The sequence below is a fragment of the Pristis pectinata genome, chromosome 5 (genome assembly GCF_009764475.1).
Source record: "Pristis pectinata isolate sPriPec2 chromosome 5, sPriPec2.1.pri, whole genome shotgun sequence".
Lineage (NCBI taxonomy): Eukaryota > Metazoa > Chordata > Chondrichthyes > Rhinopristiformes > Pristidae > Pristis > Pristis pectinata.
In genome coordinates, this window is record NC_067409.1 from 71,640,108 (window position 1) to 71,666,226 (window position 26,119).

General features: G+C 44.4%; 1 protein-coding gene across 1 annotated transcript in view; it reads left to right on the plus strand.

The window, feature by feature from the left end:
* Positions 1 to 26,119, plus strand: part of LOC127570496 (coagulation factor XIII A chain-like) — a 106,599-nt gene that overhangs the window by 75,143 nt on the left and 5,337 nt on the right. The window contains exons 11-14 of the mRNA XM_052016129.1: positions 5,862 to 6,015; positions 17,533 to 17,814; positions 23,719 to 23,879; positions 24,906 to 25,042. Of these exons, the coding sequence (XP_051872089.1) occupies positions 5,862 to 6,015; positions 17,533 to 17,814; positions 23,719 to 23,879; positions 24,906 to 25,042 (734 nt within the window). The remainder of the gene's footprint in view (positions 1 to 5,861; positions 6,016 to 17,532; positions 17,815 to 23,718; positions 23,880 to 24,905; positions 25,043 to 26,119) is intronic.

Genomic DNA, 26,119 nt, shown 5'->3' on the forward strand with positions numbered 1-26,119 from the left:
TTGTCTTCATTGCAAGATGATTTGTGTACGACAGTAAAGATGTCTTACTCCAATTAGGACCCTGGTGAGACCTAATCTGGAACATTGTGCACAGAGGTGGTCTAAAGATACACTTCCAGTAGATGGAGTCCAATAAATATTCATCAGATTAATTCCTGAGCTGGGAGACTTTGTCCTATGAGGATAAATTAACCAGACCAGGTTTACACTCTTTGAACTTTAGAGGAATGAGTGGTAGTCTCACTGAAATTTTAAGGGGTTGACAGGATAAATGAAGGAATGGTGTTTCCCCTAGCTGGGATGTTTAGAACCAGGGGTCACAAACTCAAAATTTGTTGACTAATTACTACTACCAGGTATTTTACATCTTGTTTTAGACCACCTAAAGAAATCAGATCCTTCCTATTCACTCTGTCTAGGACCATCTCTTCTCAGTCTCCTCTGTTCCAAAGAAAATACCCGTGGCTTAACCAATCTTTCCCCATGGTTACAATTTTTCAATCCTGGCAACATCCTCACAAATCGTCTGCTTCCACTTCAGTGCAACCCCATCTGTCCTGCAGTGTGACTCCAGCTATGCTCTCTGATGTTGCATCTAGCTCCAGCACATCCTCTCTGTTCTTATAATCCTATCCCTCTTGAAACCACATTTCCATTATAGCCAAAAGTCATCCATTTGTGTGTCTACCACTGCCCCAGCTAACATCTACCTTATTCACTGAACTCTTTGCAATTAGATAAGTACCACTGAATACTGCTAGACGACTTTTTTGTCTATGTTCCAACTGTAGCTTGCTCTGCCTTCCAAGCTCTCTGATTAATTCACCACCTTCTATTTCCAGCTTTGTTTTTCTACTTTCTGTATTCTGTCTCAGCTTCCTGACCGCTGCCAAGCAAGTTTAAACCCTTCCCCCAAAAGCAGTAGCAAACTGGCTCACCAGGATATTCATGCCAACCTTGTGAAGGTACAACCAGTCTGAACTGTACAGGTCCTAACTTCCCCAGAACTGGTCCCAATGCCCCATGAAACTAACTCCCTCCATCTTGCACCATCTCTCCAGCTACTCGTTCATCTGCACTCCTGTCACCTTATTCACTGGCACAAGGTACTGATAGTAGTCAGAACATGACCACCTTTGAAGTCCATCTTCTTCATCTCTTTCCTAACTCCTTAAGATTTGTCTTTGACCACCTCCTCGCTTTCTCCACCTGCATCATTGCTATTGCTTTGGACCACAACCTCTGGCCATTCATTTCCAGAATATTCTGCAGTTCCATGACTCTGGCACCAGGTGGGCAATGTATCATAAAGTCATAGAGTTATACAGCACAGAAACAGACCCTTCTGCCCAATTTGTCCATCAGACCATAAGACCGTAAGATATCGGAGCAGAATTGGGCCATTCAATTCATCAGGTATGCTCCACCATTCAATCATGGCTGATTTTTTTTTCAACTCCATTCTCCTGCCTTCCCCCTGTTACCCTTAACCCCCTTACCAATCAAGAACCTATACAGTGACATGCAAAAGTTTGGGCACCCCGGTCAAAATTTCTGTTACTGTGAATAGCTAAGCAAGTGAAGGATGACCTGATTTCCAAAAGGCATAAAGTTAAAGATGACACATTCCTTTAATATTTTAAGCAAGATTACTTCTTTATTTCCACCTTTTACAGTTTCAAAATAACAAAAAAGGAAAAGGGCCCGAAGCAAAAGTTTGGGCACCCTTCATGGTCAGTACTTAGTAACACCCCCTTTTGGCAAGTATCACAGCTTGTAAACACTTTCTGTAGCCAGCCAAGGGTCTTTCAATGCTTGTTTGGGGGATTTTCACCCATTCTTCCTTGCAGAAGGCTTCTAGTTCTGTGAGATTCTTGGGCTGTCTTGCATGTCCAGCTCTTTTGAGGTCTATCCACAGATTTTCGATGACGTTTAGGTTGGGGGACTGTGAGGGCCATGGCAAAACCTTCAGCCTGTGCTTTTTGAGGTAGTCCATTGTGGATTTTGAGGTGTGTTTAGGATCATTATCCTGTTGTAGAAGCCATCCTCTTTTCATCTTCAGCTTTTTTACAGACCGTGTGATGTTTGCTTCCAGAATTTGCTGGTATTTAATTGAATTCATTCTTCCCTCTACCAGTGAAATGTTCCCTGTTCCACTGGCTGCAACACAAGCCCAAAGCATGATCGATCCACCCCGTGCTTAACAGTTGGAGAGGTGTTCTTTTCATGAAATTCTGCACCCTTTTTTCTCCAAACTTTCCTGTGTCCTCACCACAAAGTTCTGCGTCAAAAGTTTGCAAAGTAACATCTGAACAAGCCTGATGCATTTTGGAAACAAGTCCTGTGGACTGATGAAGTTAAAATAGAACTTTTTGGCCACAATGAGCAAAGATATGTTTGGAGAAAAAAGTTTGGAGAATACACCCAATGACTTGGCCGCCACAGCTCTCTGTGGCAACAAATTCCACAGATTCACCACCCTCTGGCTGAATAAATTCCTCCTCATCTCAGTCCTAAAGAGACGTCCCTTTATTCTGAGGCTGTCCTAGACTCTCCCACATCCTCTCCATGTCCACTCTACCTAGGCCTTTCAGTATCTGGTAGGTTTCAATGAGATCCCCCCTCATCCTTCTGAACTCCATTGAGTACAAGCCCAGAGACATCAAATGCTCCTCATATGTTAATCTTTTTATTCCTGGGATCATTCTTGTGAACCTCCTCTGGACCCTCTCCAGGGCCAACACATCTTTCCTTAGATATGGGGCCCAAAGTTGCCATGCCATCCAAGTTGTTTACCCGAGCTAGTCTTACACTTGGCCCATATCCCTCCAAACCTTTCCTATCTATGTAGCTGTCGAAATCATCCAGTCACTTCTGTAAGTGCAGAAATGCTTATCTGCTCTCCTAACTGTACAATCCACTTAAACTCATGCTCCCTTAACCTTTCTGCTCCCTCCTTGTATAGTCGAGCCACACATAGTGCTGTGCTCTTGGCTTCGGCTACACTCTCCAGTGGAACCCTATTCCCCATCTGTACTCAAAGCTGAATTCTGGTTAGAGCATTTGGACCTCAGCAGTCTCCTGATCTACCTGCCTGCTCTTCCTTGCCTGTCTAACAGTCACTCATCCACTTTCTACCTGAGCAATCTTGACTGCAAGGCAACCAATACCTGAAAGGTTCTATCCATGAAATGCTCAGTCTAATGGAGGGACTGTAACGCCGTCAGCTCCAAAACCCAGGCTCTTCCAGCTAAACCTCCTCCACTTGACAATGCTTCTTGGACCTCTGATCATCCTGGAGTCTGAGATGCCCTGCCACACCTCTTATTTATTAAATCAACTCACATAGCAGATGTGAAGTTAGCAAAACAGCAACACTTTGCCCTCACGGCACTGAATTTCCCTACTGACCAAAATCTTGACTTCTGTGCTCTGTGGAACTATCCTGGTGTTTCATTGGAAAATTGACCACACTTCACAGATGCCTCACTGACTATAAAACACTTTGAGACATAAAGCCATATGCATGGAAACAGGCCCTTCTGCCCAACTGGTCCATGCCGACCAAGCTTCCCATCTAAGCTAGTCCCATTTTCCCGTGTTTGGCCTGTATCCCTCTAAACCTTTCCTATCCACGTACCTGTCCAAGTACCTTTTAAATGTTGTTAATGTACCTGCCTCAACCACTTTCTCTGGCAGTTCATTCCATATATTGACCACCCTCTGGGTGATAAAGTTGCCCCTCAGATTCCTATTAAATCTTTCCCCTCTCACCTTAAACGTATGCCCTCCAGTTCTTGATTCCCCAACCCTGGGAAAAAGACTGTGCACATTCACCCTATCTATGCCCCTCATAATTTTATACACCTCTATAAGATCACCCCTCATTCTCCTACGTTCCAATGATAAAAGTCCCAACCTGCTCAAACCATCTCCATAGCTCAGTCCCATGACATCCACGCTTAGTGGCATCTTTCCTATAGCTGGGTGACCAAGACTGAACACAATAGTCCAAATGCAGCCTCACCGAAGTCTTGTACAAATGCCAAAATCTTGTACAACTGAATAGAATGTGAAAAGCATTATGGAAGTGATAGTCTTTCTTTTCTTCCATCCATTTTCTTCCCTCTATTTTTTGTTTCTGTCATTTTCCCCCAATGATTTGTTATTCATTATAAGCAAGTTTTTCAAGGCACCCATACCTCACCATACTTCTGCATATGACAATAAATTTGACTTGACCCAACTTGATTTCTTTCTCTTGTTGTCCTATGTTATTCATTCCCTCTATTCAGTCCAGAATAGGGCATCAATTCCCCTCTCTTCCCCATTATTATGTTCCTCATCAATCTCCAACATCCTCTGACATTCAGGATCCTACATTACATACAAAAGCAAAATACACCAGATCGTGGAAATGTGAATAAAAACAGAAAATGCTGGAAACACTCAGGCAGCATCTGTGGAGAGAGAAACAAGAGTCAATGACTCATCAGAATTAGGCAGAGATAAATTAAGTTTTAAGCTAGTGCAGAGACAGAGGAAGATGGGAGGGGAAAAGTCTGTGGAAGGTAGGAAAGATTAAATGTCACACTGTGAGGGTGCAAGGCAAAAGCTGGTGGTAATGGGATAAGTAAAGAGACAAAAATGGGTCAAGAGGAGGTGTGTTGAGTAAGGAAAGCAGAATTGTTATAAATAGATGTTATTTTTTAAAAAGGAAGTAGTTGTTATAAACTGAAATGCTCCAATGAACAGCAATGTGTGTTCACTAACTGATACTGCCAAGAAAAATGCCCGCTGTGGCATACTGTTCTGGCACAGTGATGTACATGGGTTTCATATTACTGATAAAGTTTTGTGAACTTGCTGATTTGTTCAGAGTCATTCTTGGGAAACACAAGGACACTAAAGCTGGTTTATTTGAGTTTCCTTTCAAGATTGTGTAATAAGAACAAGAAGTGTTGGAAACACTCAGCAGGTCAGGCAGCAGCTGTGGAGTACAAAACGCAGTTAATCTTTCAGGTCGATGACCCTTTTCCAGCTTCAAATTTCCATCATCTGCAGTGTTTTGATATTCAATTTTAGATTAAATATGTACATAACATTTATTACCACAAAGCAAGATAGAGAAGTAGAAACAAAGTGAAGACAGCAGATACTGGAGTCTGGAGCAACACACAAGATGCTGGAGGAACTCAATGGGTCAGGCAGCATCTATGGAGGGAAATAGACAGTTGACATTTCACGTTGAGACCCTTCATCTGAATCCTTCATTTAGAACTGATAGAAGTTTATAAAATTCTGAGGGGCATAGATAGACAGCCAGGATCTTTTTCCCAGGGCCGAAATGTCTAATACTAGAAGGTGTGCATTTAAAGTGAGAGGAGGAAAGTTCAAAGAAGATGTGTGGGGTAAGCATGTTACTCAGAGAGTGGTGGGTGCCTGGAATGCACTGCCAAGGTGGTGGTGGTGGAGGCAGATACGATAGAGATGTTTAAGAGGCTCTTAGATAGGCACACAAGTAGGTAGAGAATGGAGGGATATGGACCATGTGCAGGCAGAAGGGATTAGGTGCCAATAGCTTAATTAGTTTGGCACAACATCGTGGGCAGAAGGGTCTTTTCCTGTGCTGTACTGTTCTATGTTCCATGACCCAAAAAATGTCTACTGTCCATTTCCCTCCATAGATGCTGCCTGACCTGCTGAGTTCCTCCAGCTTTTTCTGTGTTGCTAGAGAAGTGGAAACTTGTATTTGCACATCTGGAGAACATTACAATAACATCCCTTATGATGGACCCTTGGCCAATATAGGACATTTTCAGCACTTTATATGTAAACTAATTTTGATTTTCTTCTTTAAGGTAAACAGTGATGTTGTATATTGGACCAAACAGAAGGATGGTTCCCTGACGAAAGGGGACGTGAAAACTGATGAAGTTGGCAAGTTGATTCTGACCAAGGAGGTTGGGTCTGATATGAGGAAGAATATCACGGATCTGTATAAATACCCAGAAGGTAAGATAGGTCCAATCTTGGAGGCAGTTTGAAGTTCATAAGTACTTTTAATATGAAGTAACATAATATACTCAACTACAAGCAGGGAAGGAGTTGATGAGGTGCAGGGGCGGAGAGGGGCAGAGTGTCATCCCACACACTCCACACAGGGCTTCGATCCAACCCTCATTAGTCACTCCTTCCTCTTCACCAAAGGCAGCAAATGTTTTATATCAACTCTGTGTTGTTCAAAACAAGGTTTTAGTTTGTTTCTGCTGCATTTTATTTTCCGTTAATGATTTTGTGGTGAAAATAATAAACGTAGGAAAGTTAAACTACATAAACATTGGAAAATCTGATGCTTGTCCATTCCAGTGTAAGTGAATTTTTAATGACACGATGTTCTTAATTAATGCCAGCAAACTCTCCAGCCCCGAAAATTAGATTTCACAAGTGTGGAATCACATTCCTTCAGATTTTAATGACCAGATTTTTTTCTCTATTATCTCTTAATCTTAAACCCATCCTTCTTTCACTTGCTGTATTTCATTTTATTAAGTGAATACTCCTGCACCACACTCATCACTAGGTGTGATTCCCCAGCACTCAGGTTAGAGGCAGTGAATGAGGGTTGAGATTTCTGGTCTGGTCTTGGGATATGCAAGGAGTTTTACCTACACAGATGCATGATTGACAGATTATCTCTGCGGGATGGGGGTAATGGTGAGACCATAGCCTGGGCACATGGTTCAGTGAACTGGGATGAACATCATGGGATGAGGAAGTAGGTGTTGGACAAGTAGGTCCATCATGGTCTATTGGAGGAGGTTGTGGAAAGCTTGAGGTCAGAGACTGTTGATGCAGGAGTGGGAGATGGTGAACTTAGGGAGGGAAGCAGATCTACTTGGGGAACCAGGCAGAGAAACACCCCAGTTCCCTACCCAGATCTGGAAAACCATACCTTCTCAACCTAAAATTCCTTGCCTGCCTTTAGCTTCCTGGTTTCCTGAAGCCTGCCTTTCATCTTCAGTGCAGAAGGTGAAATCCCATCCTCATTAAGGTTGAGCTGCCTACTCAAGTGGATAAGTTTCCCCATCCCTCTGCCATCGAACTGGTTGTGTCTGGGTGGGGTTGGGTTTGAGATTTTAAGGATTTATCATCTCTCTCTCCCCCACCCACCCAACTGATTTTTTTTTGCTATGTAGATAACCACTAGGGATACTTCAATCCAATTAGTTAAGGGGATACACCAAGGACCCAGAACCACTCCAGAGATAGTGCACAAGATCCAGAAAGTGTCCAGAACCAGAAATGCAATCAGTGGTATGATCACAGTTAGAGGACAAGCAATGTAATGGGATTCCCAAGGATATTAATGTTTTTAAATAGACATCTTCACAATTTCAGATTAAATTTAAGTGTGCGTTATTTTTTTATTCCATGCAACATTTATGCCACTTTGAAATTTCTAGTCAGTGAATATTTCAAGAAATGTAACTTTGAGTGTATGGCAGGACACTCCACAAGTCCTCTGTTGGTTTCAATAACTAGCAGTCTGTTATCCTTGAGAGCCCTAGTACAGAGACAGTGTGAAAATATTGTGGTTGTGTAATATCATAGAGTGAGAGTTGAAGTGCTCTTCAGATGGGACTGGGATTAGCAAATCATGTTCCCAAAAAGTCAGTTTCAGAGAGCTGAAAAGGTACATTGCCACTAAAAGATTATATAAAGGCTACATGCTACATTATACCACATTTTTTTTTCTTCTAATGGTTCGGGGATAGCGGGGAGTAACTGCGCAGGCACGTGACATCAGTCGGTAGCGCGCGAACAGTTTAAAAAGAGAAGGGAAGTCTTTGGCGTTTTCGATCGGGAGCGAGAGGCGAGCGAGCGGAAGCAGCCAAGGAGGTCTGAACAGATAAGATTTTTTCTTCTAATGGTTCAGGGATAGCGGGGAATAACTGCGCAGGCGCATGACATCACTCGGTAGCACGCGTACAGTTTAAAAAGACTGCCATATCCAGCGGGCAGATTCGGAGCGGGCAGCGGAGTGAGTGGGAGCAGAGTGTTTTGGGCTTTGGCTCAAGGGGCAAGGCGGGCAAGTAGCTGGTAGGTAAAGGTAAGGTCTACTTGTTATCTGCTATAAATTTTTAAGTAGGATAAAACTAGGTAGGGAAAGAATTAGTTCAGATGGAGGACATAGTGGTGTGCTGCAGCTGCTTGATGTGGGAGCTCGTGGAACTTGCTGTGGTGCACGATGACCACTTCTGCAGTAAGTGCTTGAGGCTGGAGGAACTTCGGCTCAGAATTGATGAGCTGGAGTCGCAGCTTCAAACACTGCGCAGCATCAGGGAGGAGAGAGTTATGTAGATACTGTACATCGGGAGACAGTCACCCCCCCTTAGACCAGGTACTTCTGGGGTCCAGGAAGTAGATAGAAGGGTGGCTGTCGAGGGAGAGAAAAGGAAAAAGAAAACGAACAGGCAGATAGTGCAGAGCACCCCAGAGTCTGTTCCCCTCAATAACAGGTTTTCCGTTTTGGAAGCTGTTGAGGGGGATGACCTGCAGGGATCACGCAGCAGTAGCCAGGTCTCTGGCACTGGGACCGGTCCTGCTGCTCAGAAGGGAAGGGAGGAGAAGAGGAAGGCAGTAGTGATAGGGGACTCGATAGTCAAGGAAACAGATAGGAGGTTCTGTGGCAGTGAGCATGAATCCCGGATGGTATGTTGCCTCCCAGGTGCCAGGGTCCGGGATGTCTCTGATCAGGTCCACAGAATTCTTGAGTGGGAGGGAGAACAGCCAGAAGTCGTGGTTCATGTTGGTACCAATGACATAGGTGGGAAGAGGGATGAGGTCCTAAAAAGTGAGTTTAGGGAGCTAGGCAGAAGGCTGAAGAACAGGACCTCAAGGGTAGCAACCTCGGGATTGCTGCCAGTGCCACACGATAGTGAAGGTAGGAATAGGAGGAGATGGCAGATGAATGCGTGGCTGAGAAGTTGGTGCAGGAGAGAAGGTTTTAGATTTTTGGATCATTGGGATCTCTTCTGGGGAAGGTGGGACCTGTACAGAGAGGACGGGTTACACCCGAACCCAAGGGGGGCCAATATCCTTGCAGCCAGGTTTGCTAGGGTGGTTCAGGAGGGTTTAAGCTAGTTTGTGAAGGGGATGGGAACCAGAGGGGTAGGTCAGAGGAAAAGGGGATGGGGAAAATTCAGATCTAACAGGTAGAGAGGCTTTGAGGAAGGAGAAGCAGAGTACAGGCTATAAAAGTAGTAAGGTGGATGGGCTAAAGTGCATTTATTTAAATGCAAGAAGCATCAGAAATAAGGGTGATGCACTGAGAGCTTGGATAAGTACATGGGACTACGATATTGTGGCTATTGCAGAGACATGGCTGACGCCAGGGCAGGATGGATATTGAATATTTCTAGTTTCCAGTGTTTTAAAAGGGATAGGGAGGGGGGGAGAAGAAGAGGAGGGGTGGCGATACTGGTTAGGGACACTATTACAGCTGCAGAAAGGGTGGATAATGTAGAAGGATCCTCTCTAGGGTCAATATGGGTGGAAGTTAGGAACAAGATAGGGGCAGTTACTCTACTGGGAATATTCTATAGGCCCCCCGGTAGCAGGAGGGATGCTGAGGAGCAGATTGGGAGGCAGGTTTTAGAAAGATTCAAAAATAACAGGGTTATTATCATGGGAGGCTTCAACTTTCCAAATATTGATTGGCACCCGCTTAGTGCCAAAGATTTAGACGGGGAAAGGTTTGTTAAGTGTGTCCAGGACGGATTCCTGTCACAGTATGTTGACAGGCTGACGAGAGGGGATGCCATATTAGATCTAGTATTAGGTAATGAACCGGGTCAGGTGACAGATCTCTCGGTGGGTGAGCATTTGGGGGAGAGTGACCACTGCTCCATAACCTTTAGCATTGTCATGGACAGGGATAGGAGCAGAGAGGACGGGAAGATATTTAATTGGGGAAAGGCGAATTATGATGCTATAAGGCGAGAACTTGAGAGTGTAAATTGGGATGACATTTTTGAAGGAAAGTGTACTATGGAGATGTGGTCGATGTTCAGGGATCTCTTGCAGGATGTCAGGGATAAATGTGTCCCGGTGAGGCAGAGAAGGAATGGCAGGGTGAAGGAACCATGGGTGACGAGAGAGGTGGAACAACTAGTTAGGAAGAAGAAGGCTGCATACATAAGGTGTAAGCAACAAGGATCAGATAGGGCTCATGAGGAATATAGAGTAGCAAGGAAGAACTTAAGAAGGGGCTGAGGAGAGCTAGAAGGGGACATGAAAAGGCTTTGGCAAGTAAGGTTAAGGAGAATCCCAAGGCTTTTATCTCGTACGTGAAGACTAGAAGGATGGCTAGGGTAAAGGTAGGGCCAATTAAAGACAAAGTTTGTGCCTGGAAGCTGTGGAAGTGGGTGAGGTTCTCAATGAATACTTCTCTTCAGTATTCACCAAGGAGAGGGGCCTTGATGACGCGAAGACAGTGTTGGTAAGAGTAATATTATGGAGCATGTGGATATCAAGAGAGAGGACGTGTTGGAATTGTTAGAAAATGTTAGGACAGATAAGTCCCCGGGGCCTGACGGAATATTCCCCAGGCTTCTGCGTGAGGTGAGGGAGGAGATTGCTGAACCGTTGGCTAGGATCTCTGAGTCCTCATTGTCCATGGGAATGGTACTGGAGGATTGGAGGGTGGCGAATGTTGTCCCCTTATTCAAAAAAGGTAGTAAGGATAGTCCAGGGAATTACAGACCAGTGAGCCTTACGTCTGTGGTGGGTAAGCTGTTAGGAAGGATTCTAAGAGATAGGATCTATGAGCATTTCAAGAAGCATGGACTAATTAGGGAGAGTCAGCATGGCTTTGTGAAGGGAAGATCTTGCCTCACAAGCCTGATAGGGTTCTTTGAGGAGGTGACCAGGAAGATTGATGAGGGTAGTGCAGTAGATGTGGTCTACATGGATTTTAGTAAGGCGTTTGACAAGGTTCCACATGGTAGGCTTTTTTAGAAGGTCAGAAGCCAAGGGATCCAGGGGGGCTTGGCCCTGTGGATTCAGAATTGGCTTGCCTGTAGAAAGCAGAGGGTTGTGGTGGAGGGAGTGCATTCAGATTGGAGGGCTGTGACTAGTGGTGTCCCACAGGGATCAGTTCTAGGACCTCTACTTTTTGTGATATTTATTAATGACTTAGATGAGGGAGTGAAAGGGTGGGTTAGCAAATTTGCAGACGACACAAAGATCGGTGATGTTGTAGATAGTGTGGACGGCTGTTGAAGCTTACAGAGGGATATTGATAGGATGCAGAGCTGGGCTGAGAAGTGGCGGATGGAGTTCAATCCAGAGAAGTGTGAGGTGGTACACTTTGGAAGGACTAAATCCAAAGCGGAGTACAAGGTTAATGGCAGGATTTTGGGCAGTGTGGAGGAGCAGAGGAATCTGGGGTTCATATCCACAGATCACGGAAAGTTGCCTCACAAGTGGATAGGGTAGTTAAGAAAGCTTATGAGATTTCAGCATTCATAAATCGTGGGATTGAGTTTAAGAGCCGCGAAGTAATGACGCAGCTTTACAAAACTCTGGTTAGGCCACACTTGGAGTACTGTGTCCAGTTCTGGTCACCTCATTATAGGAAGGATGTGGAAGCGTTGGAGAGGGTGCAGAAGAGATTTACCAGGATGCTGCCTGGATTAGAGAGCATGCATTATGAGGAGAGACTAAGAGAGCTAGGGCTTTACTCATTGGAGAGAAGGAGGATGAGGGGAGACATGATAGAGGTATACAAGATATTAAGAGGAATAGATAGAGTGGACAGCCAGCACCTCTTTCCCAGGGCACCAATGATCAATACAAGAGGGAATGGCTTTAAGGTAATGGGTGGGAAGTTCAAGGGAAATGTCAGAGGCAGGTTTTTCACCCAGAGAGTGGTTGGTGCATGTCATACGCTGCCTGGGGTGGTGGTGGAGGCTGATACATTGGTCAAGTCCAAGAGATTGTTAGATAAGCATATGGAGGAATTTAAGATAGAGGGATATGTGGGAGGAAGGGGTTAGATAGTCTTAGGTGTGGTTTGAAGGGTGGCACAACATGGTGGGCCGAAGGGCCTGTATTGTGCTGTATTGTTCTATGGTTCTCTGGTTCTATAGATATTCATAGAGTTATACAGCACAGAAACAGGCCCTTCAGCCCAAACCATCAATGCCGACCAAGATACCTGTCTAAGCTAGTCCCATTTGCCTGTGTTTGGCCTATGTCCCTCTAACCCTTTCCTATCCAGTCTTTTAAATATTGTAATTGTACCCACCTCTACCACAGAGGGTGGGCATCTTGTTCTATAAACCCACCACCCTCTGTGTGAAAAAATTGCCCTCTTTCCCCTCTCACCTTAAATCCATGACCTCTAGCATGGAAAAATGACTGTGACTATCTACCCTATCTACCCCCTCAGCCTCCTTCACTCCAGGGTTGGCTTCTCATAGCCATCAAATTTTGCCAAAATAAACTATTTCTTGTTGAAGTCCTCGACTGACAAATAGGACAACTGTGATCAAATTTGTCATCTCACTGGTAATTTCACTGGATTTAATGCACACATCTGCAGCCCACAAACTTCTTCAAACTTCAATCCATTTCTTTGAATCACCTTATCTGTGCCTTTGTCACCATTAGATTCCAAGGTACTCTGGACTGGTCTCCCTCTCTGCCCTCTCAACAAAGTTATGGGTCATCCAAGCCCTGGCTTCCCATCTCCTAACTTGTACTAAGTCTTGTCCATCTCTCACCTCTGGACCCGATGACCTATGTAAACCCACACTCTAATTTTAAAATTTTCATCCTTACTTCCAGATCCTGCCACAGTATTGCCCTTCCCTACCTCTCTATGAACCTGACAGCTCTCTCCAGAACCTGCAATCTTCCAGTTCTGGCCTCCTGAGATCCCTGAATTTAATTGCTCCATAATTGGTGACTCTGTCTTTGGCTGTCTGGTCCCTAAACTTTGGAATTCCATCCCTGAACCGCTGTCTGTCTTCACCTTTATGACATTCACTAAATGTGCTTCACCAAGATTCTGGTCTCTGCCCTAATATCTTCTTTATGCCTTGGTATCAGTTTTTGTCTGATGCACTCTCTGCAGCATCTCACATCTGCCACATTAAAGTTGCTATATAAGATTAAGATTAAGATCTTTATTAGTCACATGTACATTGAAACACACAGTGAAATGCACCTTTGCATAGAGTGTTCTGGGGGCAGCCCGCAAGTGTCGCCACACTTCTGGCGCCAACATAGCATGCCCACAACATCCTAACCCGTACGTCTTTGGAATGTGGGAGGAAACCGGAGCACCTGGAGGAAACCCACACAGTCACGGGGAGAACGTACAAACTCCTTACAGACAGCAGCCGGAATTGAACCTGGGTCGCTGACACTGTAATAGCGTTACGCTAACCGCTACACTACCATGCCTGCCCCTGAAGTTGTTATTAATGATAGGACAGGAAAAGGCTAAGTAGTACATGCACCTTGTCCCTTACAATCACATGGAAACCCTAACGTCCAAACCAGGGTGGTTTTGTCAACCCTTCTTTCTGTTATAAATTCAGAAAAATAATCCTGTAATTCCAAACATTGCTCTTCACTGCATCACAACACTTTCTTGCCCATGTTCATTCATCACTTGTGGCCCACTCTTGCTCCTGACTCAGGAGGTTCTCAGTTCAACCACAGAGATTGAGCTTTCCTCAGACAAGGTCATGCCTGTGGACTTGAATGGATGTAAAAAAAAGTCCCACAGCATTACCTTAAGCAAGAAGGAGGCAATTCTCCCAAGGTTCTGTTAATAGTCATCCCTCAGTCAAAATCACAAACACAGCGCTCTGAACATTATCACCTTGCTGTTGGTGTGCTGTCGAGTATCCAACATTACAACATGTTAGAAGTACTTGGTTGGTTATAAAGTGCCCTGGGATGTGAAAGATGCTGTAGAAATGCATGTTTTTCTTTTTCTGGAATTTCTGTTCTTCCTGGCTCTCATCCTTTCCATTAAAGCATCTCAGCCCACATCTGCACTGATAGATCTTTGTCACATTTCTGGTTGGAAAACCTTCCCAGTGAAAGTTCATTGCTATGTTTTAAGGGAGGAAATCTATTTCGTCTCCCTAATCTGGCTTGTATGTGTCTCCAAGACGGGGAGGGGCAACAGATTTCCTCCTTTAATTTGTGGTTGTGGTTGACGTGGCTCGAATCTCTGAAGTGGCTTGGCAAACCACTCAGTTTAAGAGCAATCAGTGGCGGGGAATGCATGCTGAGCTTGCTGGTCCCATCCACATCACTGCAGAAAGTGCCTTGAATCTGAATGTGTCCACTTATCAACAGCGGGCAAGAGGGAGAGAAAATCTAATTATATTTTCCAGGTTTGCTGTTTATTTGCATCATTTTAATCATGCTGAGTCCCCTTCATATCTCTTTTCTGCCTTTAACATTCTTTAATTGACATGGGTTGATACAGTTAAAGGTTTTATTTTTCCCAATGCTTCCATTAATGATGGCTTTACGACCTTCAATTCAGAAATGTAAAACTGGTTCATCTACACCAATCTGTCACACTAATGAGAATTACAATGCAGTTGAGCCTTGACTGACTGTCAGGTAAGGAGTGAATATCCAACAATTGTATTAGAACCACAACAGCCTGCAGTCCAGCAGAGGAGGCAAGTAGAAAACCAGATGCATTACTATTCTCGGATATACTGGGAATTTCTAGAATCCAATGATAATGCATCTGATTTGCAGGATTATAAAGGATCCTGGGATGTCCATGATGGTAGACAGCATTCACTCCCTCAGCAACACATGAAGCACTGGAGGAACTCAGTGGGTCAGGCAGCATCTATGGAGGGAAGTAGATACTTGATGTTTCAGGTTGAGACCCTTCACGTAAGTCGAGACCCTTCATCTGAGCCTTGACCTGAAACAGCATCTGTCCATTTCCCTCCATAGGTGCTGCCTGACCTGCTGAGTTCACCAGCATCTTGTGTGTTGCTTCAGATTCCAGCATCTAGTGTCAGCATTCATTCCCTCTCCTGACTGCTGCCACACCCACAAACCTGCTCACCCACTGCACCCCTCCTTCTATGGTCACTCACCTTCACTTTCCCATTCTCTCACCTCTCCCCAATAGTTCTTACTTCCAATCACTCCAGCCCTTCTCCTCACCCATTCCCTCCTGCTCTTTTCCCTTTCCCAAGATCCACGTGAGGTATCCTGATGTTTGAAAGGTCTTTGTCAGAAGGCTGCCCCGATTCATTCAGCTGCATGGGTGGATCATTGGGCTGATGTAAATGAGATCCAGGCCACAATGGGGACTCCTGTGACCAGCTGCACATACCCGTTGGAGTCCAGCACCTGAACGTCTGACCTCTGTTCCTCAGGTACAACTCTGAAGCCAGAAGTTTAAGCCCAGAGGGTTCCCCAGAGTACCAAAACCCAATAATGGGTGGGCAAGAGCCCAACTGGCAGGTGACCACTCTCTATCCCCTGGTAGCCTGGCAGGCCAGTATGGAATAATTTCCAGGCCTAAGTATCTCTCCATCTACTCCCACCAACTGACTGCATTTCTAAGTCATTAGTTATGTGATTTGTGGCAGGGAGGCAGAATGAGGTCTGGAAATGCCAAATCAGAGATGTGGAAGTTAATGTGGGTGGCAAGTGAAGCGAATATATTTTTATTGAAAGTGAGGGAAGAAGGAAAGGCGAGAAGGAGAGAGAGCTGATAAAAAGGGGGAAAATTGAAGATTATTTAGTTAAACAATGAAGGGTTTTTGAAAGGATATTTGAAGAGGTGAAATGCACAATTTGTTAAAAGTGCCTCAATGCCAGAGTCGAATACTGATCCACAGATTTAGCTTTTCAATGCTTCAGGTTAATGAATTTTTAATTGCTCAATGATAAATTTTTAATTTAAGTTGAATTTAGCTGTGGGGAGAAATATTTTATGTTGCAACTTCAGGGACAGGCTTGCTGCCTGATTGAATTCACTGTGGCAGAAGTCTCAAGCTCTGAAACTAGGGATAAAGGGGTCAACCTCCAAACCTTTCACCCATCTTGGGGCACCTGCCCGTTGTGACCATAGGAGTCCTGTCCCAATTTAATGGGTGTAAAATCCTCCCTAAACCTTCCCAACTTTCCTCTTTTAAGATGTTCATTAAAAACTACCTCAGCGTTCAAGTAGTCCCACTATCTCCATGCAACCCTAACCAATACCTCAGTAAAGCAACACTACGATCACTTTGCACTACAATGAACTTTGTTTACTTTTGTTCTAAATGCATTCTTTCTTGTATAATTTTGTATAATTTAAGTACAATTTATGTTTTTCTTGTGAATATTGTGTCTCTAATGCTATGTGCTGGTGATGCTGCTGCAAGTAAGTTTTTCATTGCACCTGTGCACACATGTATTTGTGCATCTGACAATAAACTCAACTTGACTTGACTTGCCTACGTTGGGTTGCAAATTTTGTTTGATAATTCCCTTGCAAACCACCTTGGGTTATTACATCAACTGTGCGATATGAATTTTAGTTGTTGTTCTATCATGGGACTAAGATTTTGAATATGAGTGCAAACTCTTATTCTGATGGGCAGGTTGCCAGGCATAATGGGGGAACTGCTACCAAGGAAAGGGCTTGGTAAAGTGGTTAGGGGCTGAAGTAGGAGAAAGGAAGGGGGAAAAGGTGTCATGTTCAGGATATTAACCCTCCCGCCTCACCTTTATTGCTGACAGGACAGCTCAAAATGGACCTGACTGAAAGCTATACCACATGACACTGTGGCACTGTGGAGCACGGAAACATGCCCTTCGGCCCAACTGGTCCATACCGACCAAGATTCCCATCTAAGTTAGTCCCATTTGCCTGCATTTGACCTTTATCCCTCTACACCTTTCCTATCCATGTACCTGTCCAAGTGCCTTTTAAATATTGTAATGTACCTGCCCCAACCACTTCCCCGACACCTCGTTCCATATTCTGACCACTCTTTGGGTGAAAAGGTTGCCCCTCAAGTTCCTATTAAATCTCTCCCCTTTCACCTTAAACCTATGCCCTCTAATTCTTGATTCCCCAGCCCTGGGAAAAAGATTGTGTGCATTCACCCTATCTATGCCCCTCATGATTTTATACACCTTTGTAAGATCTCATTCTCCTACACTCCAATGATAAAGATCCCAATCTGTTCGACCTCTCTCCATAACTCAGTCCCTCGAGTCCTGGCAATATAAATCTCCTCTGCACTATTTCCAGCTGAATGGCATCTTTCCTATAGCAGGGTGACCAAAATTGAACATAATATGAACACAGTACAGCCTCACCAACATCTTGTACAACTGGATGTTTCCCTTCATGCAGCCTGGAGCTTACAAATACATTCACCCAGGCACCTTCTAATCCCTGAAGGGAAGCATTCACTCTGTTTCCTTTAATTCCACTCTCCCTCCCACCACATCCACCCCACCCATCTCCAGGCAGCCAGGAGGAGAGATTGGCCCAGGACACAGCCATCCAGTACGGAATTAAGAAAGAAGAAGTTGTAGCTGAATTGCCAAAAGATGTCTCAGTGGACATAGAAGTGGCTAAGAACGTCGTAGTGGGCACCGACTTCAAGATCAGCCTGAAGATCAGAAACAACAGCAATGCAAGACGAAACCTCAAGATCCAACTCTCCGGCTATGTCGTGTTCTACACGGGAGTCCCAAAAGTCCAAGTTACCGATGAAACGATTGAAGTGGAAGTGGAGCCTAATCAGGGTAAGATCCACCAGCCTAGCCCCTCTCTACATCAGCTGGGCGATGGCCATGCTTCTGGGGGCTGGTGAACAACAGGAAAGAAATAGATGTGGAACTTTAATGGGGACAAGTGTGAGGTAACGCACTTGAGGTGGGGAGGGGGAGAAAGAATACACAGTAAATGTAGGGGAACAGGGGTGCATGTCTGGGTGTATAAGGTGGGTGGGAAAGTTTATGGGGTACTTGTCTCAACTGACCAAGGCACAGAGTACAGTAGCATGAAGGCCATGCTGGAGTTAAATAAAATAGAGACACAAGAGCCTGCAGATACTGGAATCTGGAGCAACACACAAAATGCTTCTGTCTGGGTGGGGCAAGAGTGTGGGGTGGGGGGGGGGGGGGGAGTGGTGAGATCAGGCCTGCAGGGAATACAGAAGATGCAGGTGAGGGCTCCATCAATAACTGTGGTTGGGAGGGAACCCATTTTCTAAAGAAGGAGGACATCTTGGGTGTCCTGGAGTGGAAGGCCTCATCTCAAGAACAGATGGAGGAACTGAGAAAAAGGAATGGTGTCCTTACAAATGACAGGGCAGGAGGAAGTGTAGTCCAGGTAGCTGTAAGAAGTCAGTAGGTTTGTAGTAGATGTTGGTGGATAATCTGTCTCCTGAGATAGATTATCTATAGCTGGAGCATTGAGTCACCACACCACAGGGAGGGTGTCATAGCCCCAGGAAGGTGCAGGGGAGGGATTAACGCGGACCTTGCCAAGGTTAGAGGGTTAGGGGTAAGAGCTGGGGTTGTTCCTTTCAGAACAAAGGAAACCAAGGGGAGGTTTAATGCAGGTGAATAAAATAATGAGAGGCATGGACAAAGAAAATCTGTTTCCCTTGGTGGAAAAGCTGATAATCAGCAGGCAGAGTTTGAAGATATTGGGTTGGAGGATTGGAGGGGAATACGGTCAGTTGGAGACCAGACTTAAACTCTCCACCCACAGTAGGAGGTATGTGTGAGGGTTGGGCAGGGCTTTTTGACGCAATGAAGCCCATGCAATTAGAAGGGTCATGGAGCAGGCTGTGAGTATACTGAAATCTTCCTCTAGGTGCCTGTCCACACCTAGAAAACAGGACTCCCCAGGAACATGTAAGAAATCCTTGCTACCTCTGGAACTCACAAGCATTGCTGGTGCTATGGTATAGAAATAGGATCAGTCCAACAGCACAGGCTACCGTATGTGCTGCAGAAACAGATGAATTAATGGTAGATTAGTGCTTTCAATCATTTAGGATTGCCTTGCCAAGATGAAGCATCAAACAAAATGCTGGAGGATCTCAGTGGGTCAGGCAGCATCTATGGAAGGAAACAGACATCATTTTGGGGCAAAACCCTTCATCTGGGCTGGATGATAGAAGGGAGGTAGCCAGTGTAAAGAGGTGGAACAAGAGCTGGCAGGTGATAGGTGGATCCAGGTGAGGAGGGATAATAGGCAGATGGAGGAGGGGAGAGTGGAAATAGTGAAAGAAGCCAGGAGGTGATGGGTGGAGGTGACTGCTTGCCAAGATGTTAACAGTTTGTTAACATCCATTTGTTCTCTTTCAACCTCATGCCCAGCAACCATCAAGCCCCTCTTTGCCCAAGGCAAGGGGATGCTTGTCCCAGGGCAACCACTGTCTCAGACTGACTGAGCTGGTGTCACCGTTTGCCCACTTCCCCAGTTATGACATTGAGAATAGAACATATAGAACAGTACAGCACAGGAACAGGCCCTTCAACCCACAATGGCTGTGCTGACCATGATGCCAGTTAAACAAAATTCCTTCTGTTTGTACATGATCCATATTCCTCCATTCCCTACATATTCATGTGTCTACCTAAAAGCCACTATTGTATCTGTTTCCACCACTACTCCTAGCAGCTTGTTCCAGACACCAACCACTCTCTGTGTAAAAAAAACTTGCCCCACACATCTCCTGTAATCTTTACCCCTTTCACCTTAAATGCATGTCCTCTAGTGTTTGACATTTCTATCACAAGAGAAAGATTCTGACTGTTGACCCTATATGTGACTCTCATAATTTAATAAACTTCTATCAGGTCTCCCCTCAGCCTCTGACGCTCCAGAGAAAACAACCCAAGTTCATCCAACTTCTCCTTATACAGTCACACATACCCTCTAATTCAGGGCAGGCAATTAGTGGTTAGTGTAACGCTATTACAGTGCCAGTGACTCGGGTTCAAGTCCAGCCACTGTCTGTAAGGAGTTCGTATGTTCTCCCTGTGTCTGCGTGGGTTTCCTCAGGGTGCTCCGGTTTCCTCCCACATTCCAAAAAAAAAGACGTACATGTTAGGAAGTCGTGGGCATGCTATGTTAGTGCCGAAAACCTGGCGACACTTGCGGGCTGCCCCCAGAACACTATATGCAAAAGATGCATTTCACAGTGTGTTTCGATATACATGTGACTAATAAAGATATCTTATCTTATTTTGGTAAACCTCTACTGCGCTCTTTCCAAGGCCTCTGCATCCTTCTTGTAATGGGGTAACCAGAATTGCACACAGTACTCCAAGTAGTGCAGCCTAACAAAGTTTTATATTCTGCTCAGCAGTGAGTCTGTTATATTAAGCATAAATAGCAGCCAGAGTATCCAATGACTCTGCATATCCATGTGGCAGGTGACCTTGGGTGAGCAGCCAAAGACACTGCCGAATGCTAAACACAAGTGTGCTCATGCAGTTTTTGAGGTAGAATTTAGCTGTGTAATGCAATGAGAGATTGTGAGGGAGTGTACATGAGTGTTTATAATTTTATAGACTTCAATCAGGATGCAGGAGAGGAGGCAACTTTATCACAGCAACAAGCACAGTGGCTTCTTCCAGCCCACTAATGGTGAGGGTCAGATGTTCAAAGTCAAAGTCGAAGTCGAGTATATTGTCATATGCACAAGTACATGTGTGCACAGGTGCAATGAAAAACTTGCTTGCAGCAGCATCACAGGCACATAGCATTAGAGACACAACATTTACAAAAAAAACATAAATTTACAACATAAATTATACAAGAAAGAACACAATTAGAGCAAAAAAACACCACCTGGCCGATAGAAGACCAAGCCGCCTTCAGCCTTTCCTTGGTAATACCTGCAGTCACATGTGAGGGTGTAGTTGTACTTTGAGAAATCACTTAATGTTGAGAGGAGTAACTTGCACATTTCATTTGTCTTCTCCAACCTCCCTCTACACCTTCAGCTTTGCCCCATCCCTGCACACTTGCCCCATCAAGATTGAGGGTGATGTTTGGTCAGTATTTGAAGATATTGTCTTCCTGAACTATGAGAATAGCCATGGAAGTCAGTGGGTGAACATCAGTTTTAGGTAGATCTGGGCCTCACTAGCCAGTCCAGCATTTATTGCCTGTCCCTCTTTGCCCATGAGAAAGTGATGATGAGCCACCTTTTTGAATCACTGTAGTCCTTCTGGTGAAGGTGCTCTCTCAGTCCTGTTGGGGAGGGAGTTGCAGGATTTAGATCCAACAACAATGAAGGACTGGTGATATCCTTCCTTATCAGGATGGTGGGCAATATTGGAGATGAAGCAACAAGCAAGTAGGTTCCAGCATCTGCAGTCTCTTGGGTCTCCAACATGGAGATGAACCTACTGGCGGTGGTGTTCCCATGTGCCTGCTGCCCTTGTCCTTCTCAGTGGTTGTGGGGTTGGGAGATGTTGTCAGAACAGCGTGGGTGTATGCATTTTATGGATGATAAACGCTGTAGTCACTGTGTGCTAGTGGTGGAGAGAAGGAATATTCAGAGTGGTGGAGGGCTTGCCAATGCAGTGCACTGCTATTTTCTAATTGGTGTCAAACATCCTTGGAGCCACACTCATCTGGGCAAGTGAAGAGTGTCCCATCACATTTCTGACTTGTGCCTTGTAGATGGTGTAAGACCTTGGGCTGTCAAGAGGTGAGTTACTGCTCATAGCCACATTTGAGTTTCTCTTCAGAAAGATAGAACATAGAACAGTACAGCACAGGAACAGGCCCTTCAGCCTATGATCTTGTGCCAATCTAATTAAGCTAATGACACCTAAACTAATCGCCTCTACTTGTACATGGTCTACATCCTTCTATCCTCTACATATTCATGTGCCTATCTAAGAGCTTCTTAAATGTCTCTATTTGTACTTGCCTCCACCATCACCCCTGGCAGTGCATTCCAGGCCCCTACCACTCTCTATGTAAAGAAACTTGCCCTGCACATCTCCTTTAAACTTTCCCTGTTTCACCTTAAATGGTATTAGACATTTCAACCCTGAGAAAAAGATACTGGCTCTCTACTCTATCTATGCCTCGCATAATTTTATAAACTACTATCAGGTCTCCTGTTAGCCTCCTCCACTCCAGAAAAAAACAACCCATATTTGTCCAACCTCTCCTTATAGCACAAGCCCTCTAATCCAGGCAGCATCCTGGTAAACCTCTTCTGCACCCTCTCCAAAGCCTCCACATCCTTCCTACAATAGGGTGACCAGAATTGAATGCAATACTCCAGATGCAGCCGAGCCAGAATTTTATAAAGCTGCAACATAACTTCCTGACACTTGAAATCAATGCCTCGACTAATAAAGGCAAGCATGCCATACATCTTCTTTACCACCCTATCAACTTGTGCAGCCACTTTCAGGGAGCTATGGACTTCGACCCCAAAATCCCTCTGTACATCAACGCTGTTAAGGGTCCTGCCATTAACTGTGTACTGTCCCTTTACATTTGATCTCCCAAAGTGCAACATCTCACATTTGGCTGGATTAAACTCCATCTGCCATTTCTGTGCCCATATCTGCAACTGATCTATATCCCACTGTATCCTTTGGCAACCTTCTACACTATCCGCAATGCCAACAATCTTTGTATCATCTGCGCACTTACTAACCCACCCATCTAAGTTTTCATCCAAACCATTTATATACTGTATATCACAAACAGCAGAGGTCACAGTACGGATCCCTGCAGAACACCACTAGTCACGGACCTCCAGCCAGAATAAGACCTATCGACCACTACCTTCTGTCTCCTATGGGCAAGCCAATTCTAAATCCAAATGGCCAAGTCACCATGGATCCCATGCATATTAATCTTCTGGATGAACCTACCACCAGGGACCTTGTTGAATGACTTACTAAAATCCATGTAGACAACCTCCACTGTTCTCCCCTTATTGATCACCTTGGTCACCTCCTCATAAAACTCAGTCAAGTTGGTAAGACATGACCTGCCCTGCACAAAGCCATGCTGACTGTCCCTAATTAGGACATGCTTTTCCAAATGCTCATAAATCCCATCCCTAAGAATCCTCTCCATTAGTTTCGCTACCACTGATGTGATACTCACTGGTCTGTAAACTATATACTGGCTATTTCCCCTCTATACTCTCAGTCCTATTGCAGGATGTCAACCTGAAACAGCAAGAATCCCTTTGCCTCTCCAGATGCAGCCTGGCTGATGACTTCCTCCAGCAGTTTGTTTTCCACAATTATCATCTTAACCATTAAGCCAATTTTGAAAGTGGATCGCCAGTTTCCCACAGCAGTGCTTACTCATTGAGATCTTCCCTGTTAATTAGTTAAAATGGTCATTAAATTCAGTGCTATAGAACAGTACATTCCAAAACCTTTATTATGAGTTGATATGTGGGACATAGTGTGTTTTGATTCATTTCTTATGGATTTATGAGGGATTTGTCCCGGGTGTGCATTTTACGACGCACAGTCCAGAAATTTGACCAGCATAAGCAAAAACATGAAAGAAGCAAAAGAGCCCAGTTTGTGTAAAACAGTTCAACGGTTATAAGGAGGAAGTTCCCAGACTTGTAAACATCAGTGATCCTTTCCACAGCAGTTTCATTCATCAGCTCTCTGTCTCACTACTTTTAGTCCATCAGACAACAGTGCAAATCAAGTCAGAGGACTATGAGGATGAGCTGGTTGAACAGTCCACTCTGGAGTTCCTCGTCACTGGTCATGTCGTTGAGACTGGGCAGAATTTGGTTACCCAGAAGGTTGTTACCCTACAGATTCCAAAGCTGGATATAACGGTAAGTCATGCCCAGAATATATTCTAACACTTATTTTTGGCAAAAGTATGAAAGCAAATCCTATTGAAAAACAAAGTCATTTTTGTAATCCTCCAGGTGAATTCAATCCTCTGATGGAATTTGTTTCCTTTTCAACCATTTGCCATTGGCATCTACTAATCACTGGTCAGACATGATCATTGAGTGAAATTCCTTTTAACCTGTATCAGTCTCTGGGGACCTCACAGTAAGTGGAGTAATATTGGAACTCTCCAAAGTCATTCCATCAGCAAGATGAAATATTCGGCTCATTAACTTTGGACTAGAATTGCCCCAGGTCAGATTGAAGATATGAGTTTAGAAGGAAGGTGTGAGGTGAGATGTGTGTTAGTCATGGTAGATTGGAAAAAAATGCATTAAACATAGTGACAGTATACAAAGAATGACTGCGTTTAATAATACATAGCTTAAGACATAAAAGCCCAACAGGAGAAGTGACCCAGCTGTGACTAACAATAGAAGTTAAAGATAATATTATATCAAAGGAAACTGAGTGACAAAAGATCTGGCCAGAAAGAGCAGTAGGCCCAATGATTAGGAAAACTTCAGAATTCAGGAAGAAAAGTGAATTCAAGTAATCTACGAAACATAGAAAGTTCTACAGACAGATAAAACCAGAAAGATTAGGAAAAGCCAAAGTGGGTCCTTTACAGACTGAGACAAGGCCACTTAAGTGAGGGATAAGGAAATAGCAGGGAAACTAAACAATTATTTTTTTTTGTCCGTGTCCGCATAAGAAGACACAGAATAATGAAGGACAACAGGAGCTCAAAGAAATTAGAGTTAATAAAAAAAAGTATTGGAATAATTAATAGGATCTGATTATCTTATGTCCGCATTGAGTCAATCAACCTGATAATCATCTTTTATCAATAGCTAAATCAGATCAAGATGAGTTCCCATTTGTTTGGGACAGTTGCTGTCAGCCATTTCAGGGAGAGTTGGTAAACACATGGACCATTCGTCAATAACTGCCTCTCCTTACAGGTTGAAGGAGAAGTAGCCTTTGGGAATGAAGTGACTCTCACCTTTCAGTTTACAAACCCTTTCCAAAAGCCTCTGGAATATTTGGTTCTCCGCATTGATGGACTGGATTACCTCAAACCAAAGCTAAAGTTATTCAGGTAAGACAGATCTGTGTGAGCTGGACTCCATGCCTGCAGTCATCTCGAGCATGTGGTTGACAAGGAATCAGGCTTTCCACCATACATCCCCACTAACTGGTTCTCAATGCTTTCCTCTCCCCATCCTCCTCAAGGCAATGCCACTGTGTGGGCTCGCCCTCCAGAAAGCGGTTGCAGTCGAGTTCCCTTCTCCCTCAATTGTGTACAGCCCATCAGTGCCAGAGTCACCCTTTGAGTAACATGCCACTTGAACCAGCTATTTTTGTCAGCATCTAAGCAAGCATGACACAGGAACATAAGAAATAGAAGCAGGAGCCGGCCATTCAACCCCTGCATCTGCTCATCCATTCCATAAGATCATCCCTGACCTTTTACCTAAGTTCCACCTTCCTGCACAAACCCCATATCTTTTGATTCCCTTAATATCCAAAAACCTATCAATCTCTAATTTGAATATACTCGGTGACTGAGCCTCCACAGCCCTCATGTGTAGAGGATTCCAATGATTTGACACCCTCTCACTGAAGGAACTTCTTCTCATCTCTGTCCTGAATGACTGACCCCTTAGTTCAAGCTGTTGTACTTCATTCTGGACACACCAGCCAGGGGATATGTCATACCATCATCTCCCCTGTACACATAACAATTGTGTGTTTCAATTAGATCACCGCTTATGAACTCACAAGAGCGCAAGCCCACTCTGCCTAATCTGTCCTCATACGTAAAACCTGCCAGCTCAGCAATCAGTCCAGTGAATGTTTTCCGCACTCCCTTCATTACAAGTATACCCTTTCTTAGACCAGACCTGTACACAGTATGCCGAGTGTGGCCTCACCAGAGCCCTATATCATCTCAGCAAAACACCTTAACTCTCATATTCAAATCCTCTTGCTGCTAAAGACCCATCTGCCTTCCCAATTACCTGCTGTACCTGTAAAATTACGAGAGGCATAGATAAGGTGGATGGTAACAGTCTTTTCTCCAGGATAGAGTCCAAAACTAGGGAGCATAGGTTTGAGGTGAGAGGGGAGAGATTTAAAAGGGACCTGAGGGGCAATTTTTTCATGCAGAGGGTGG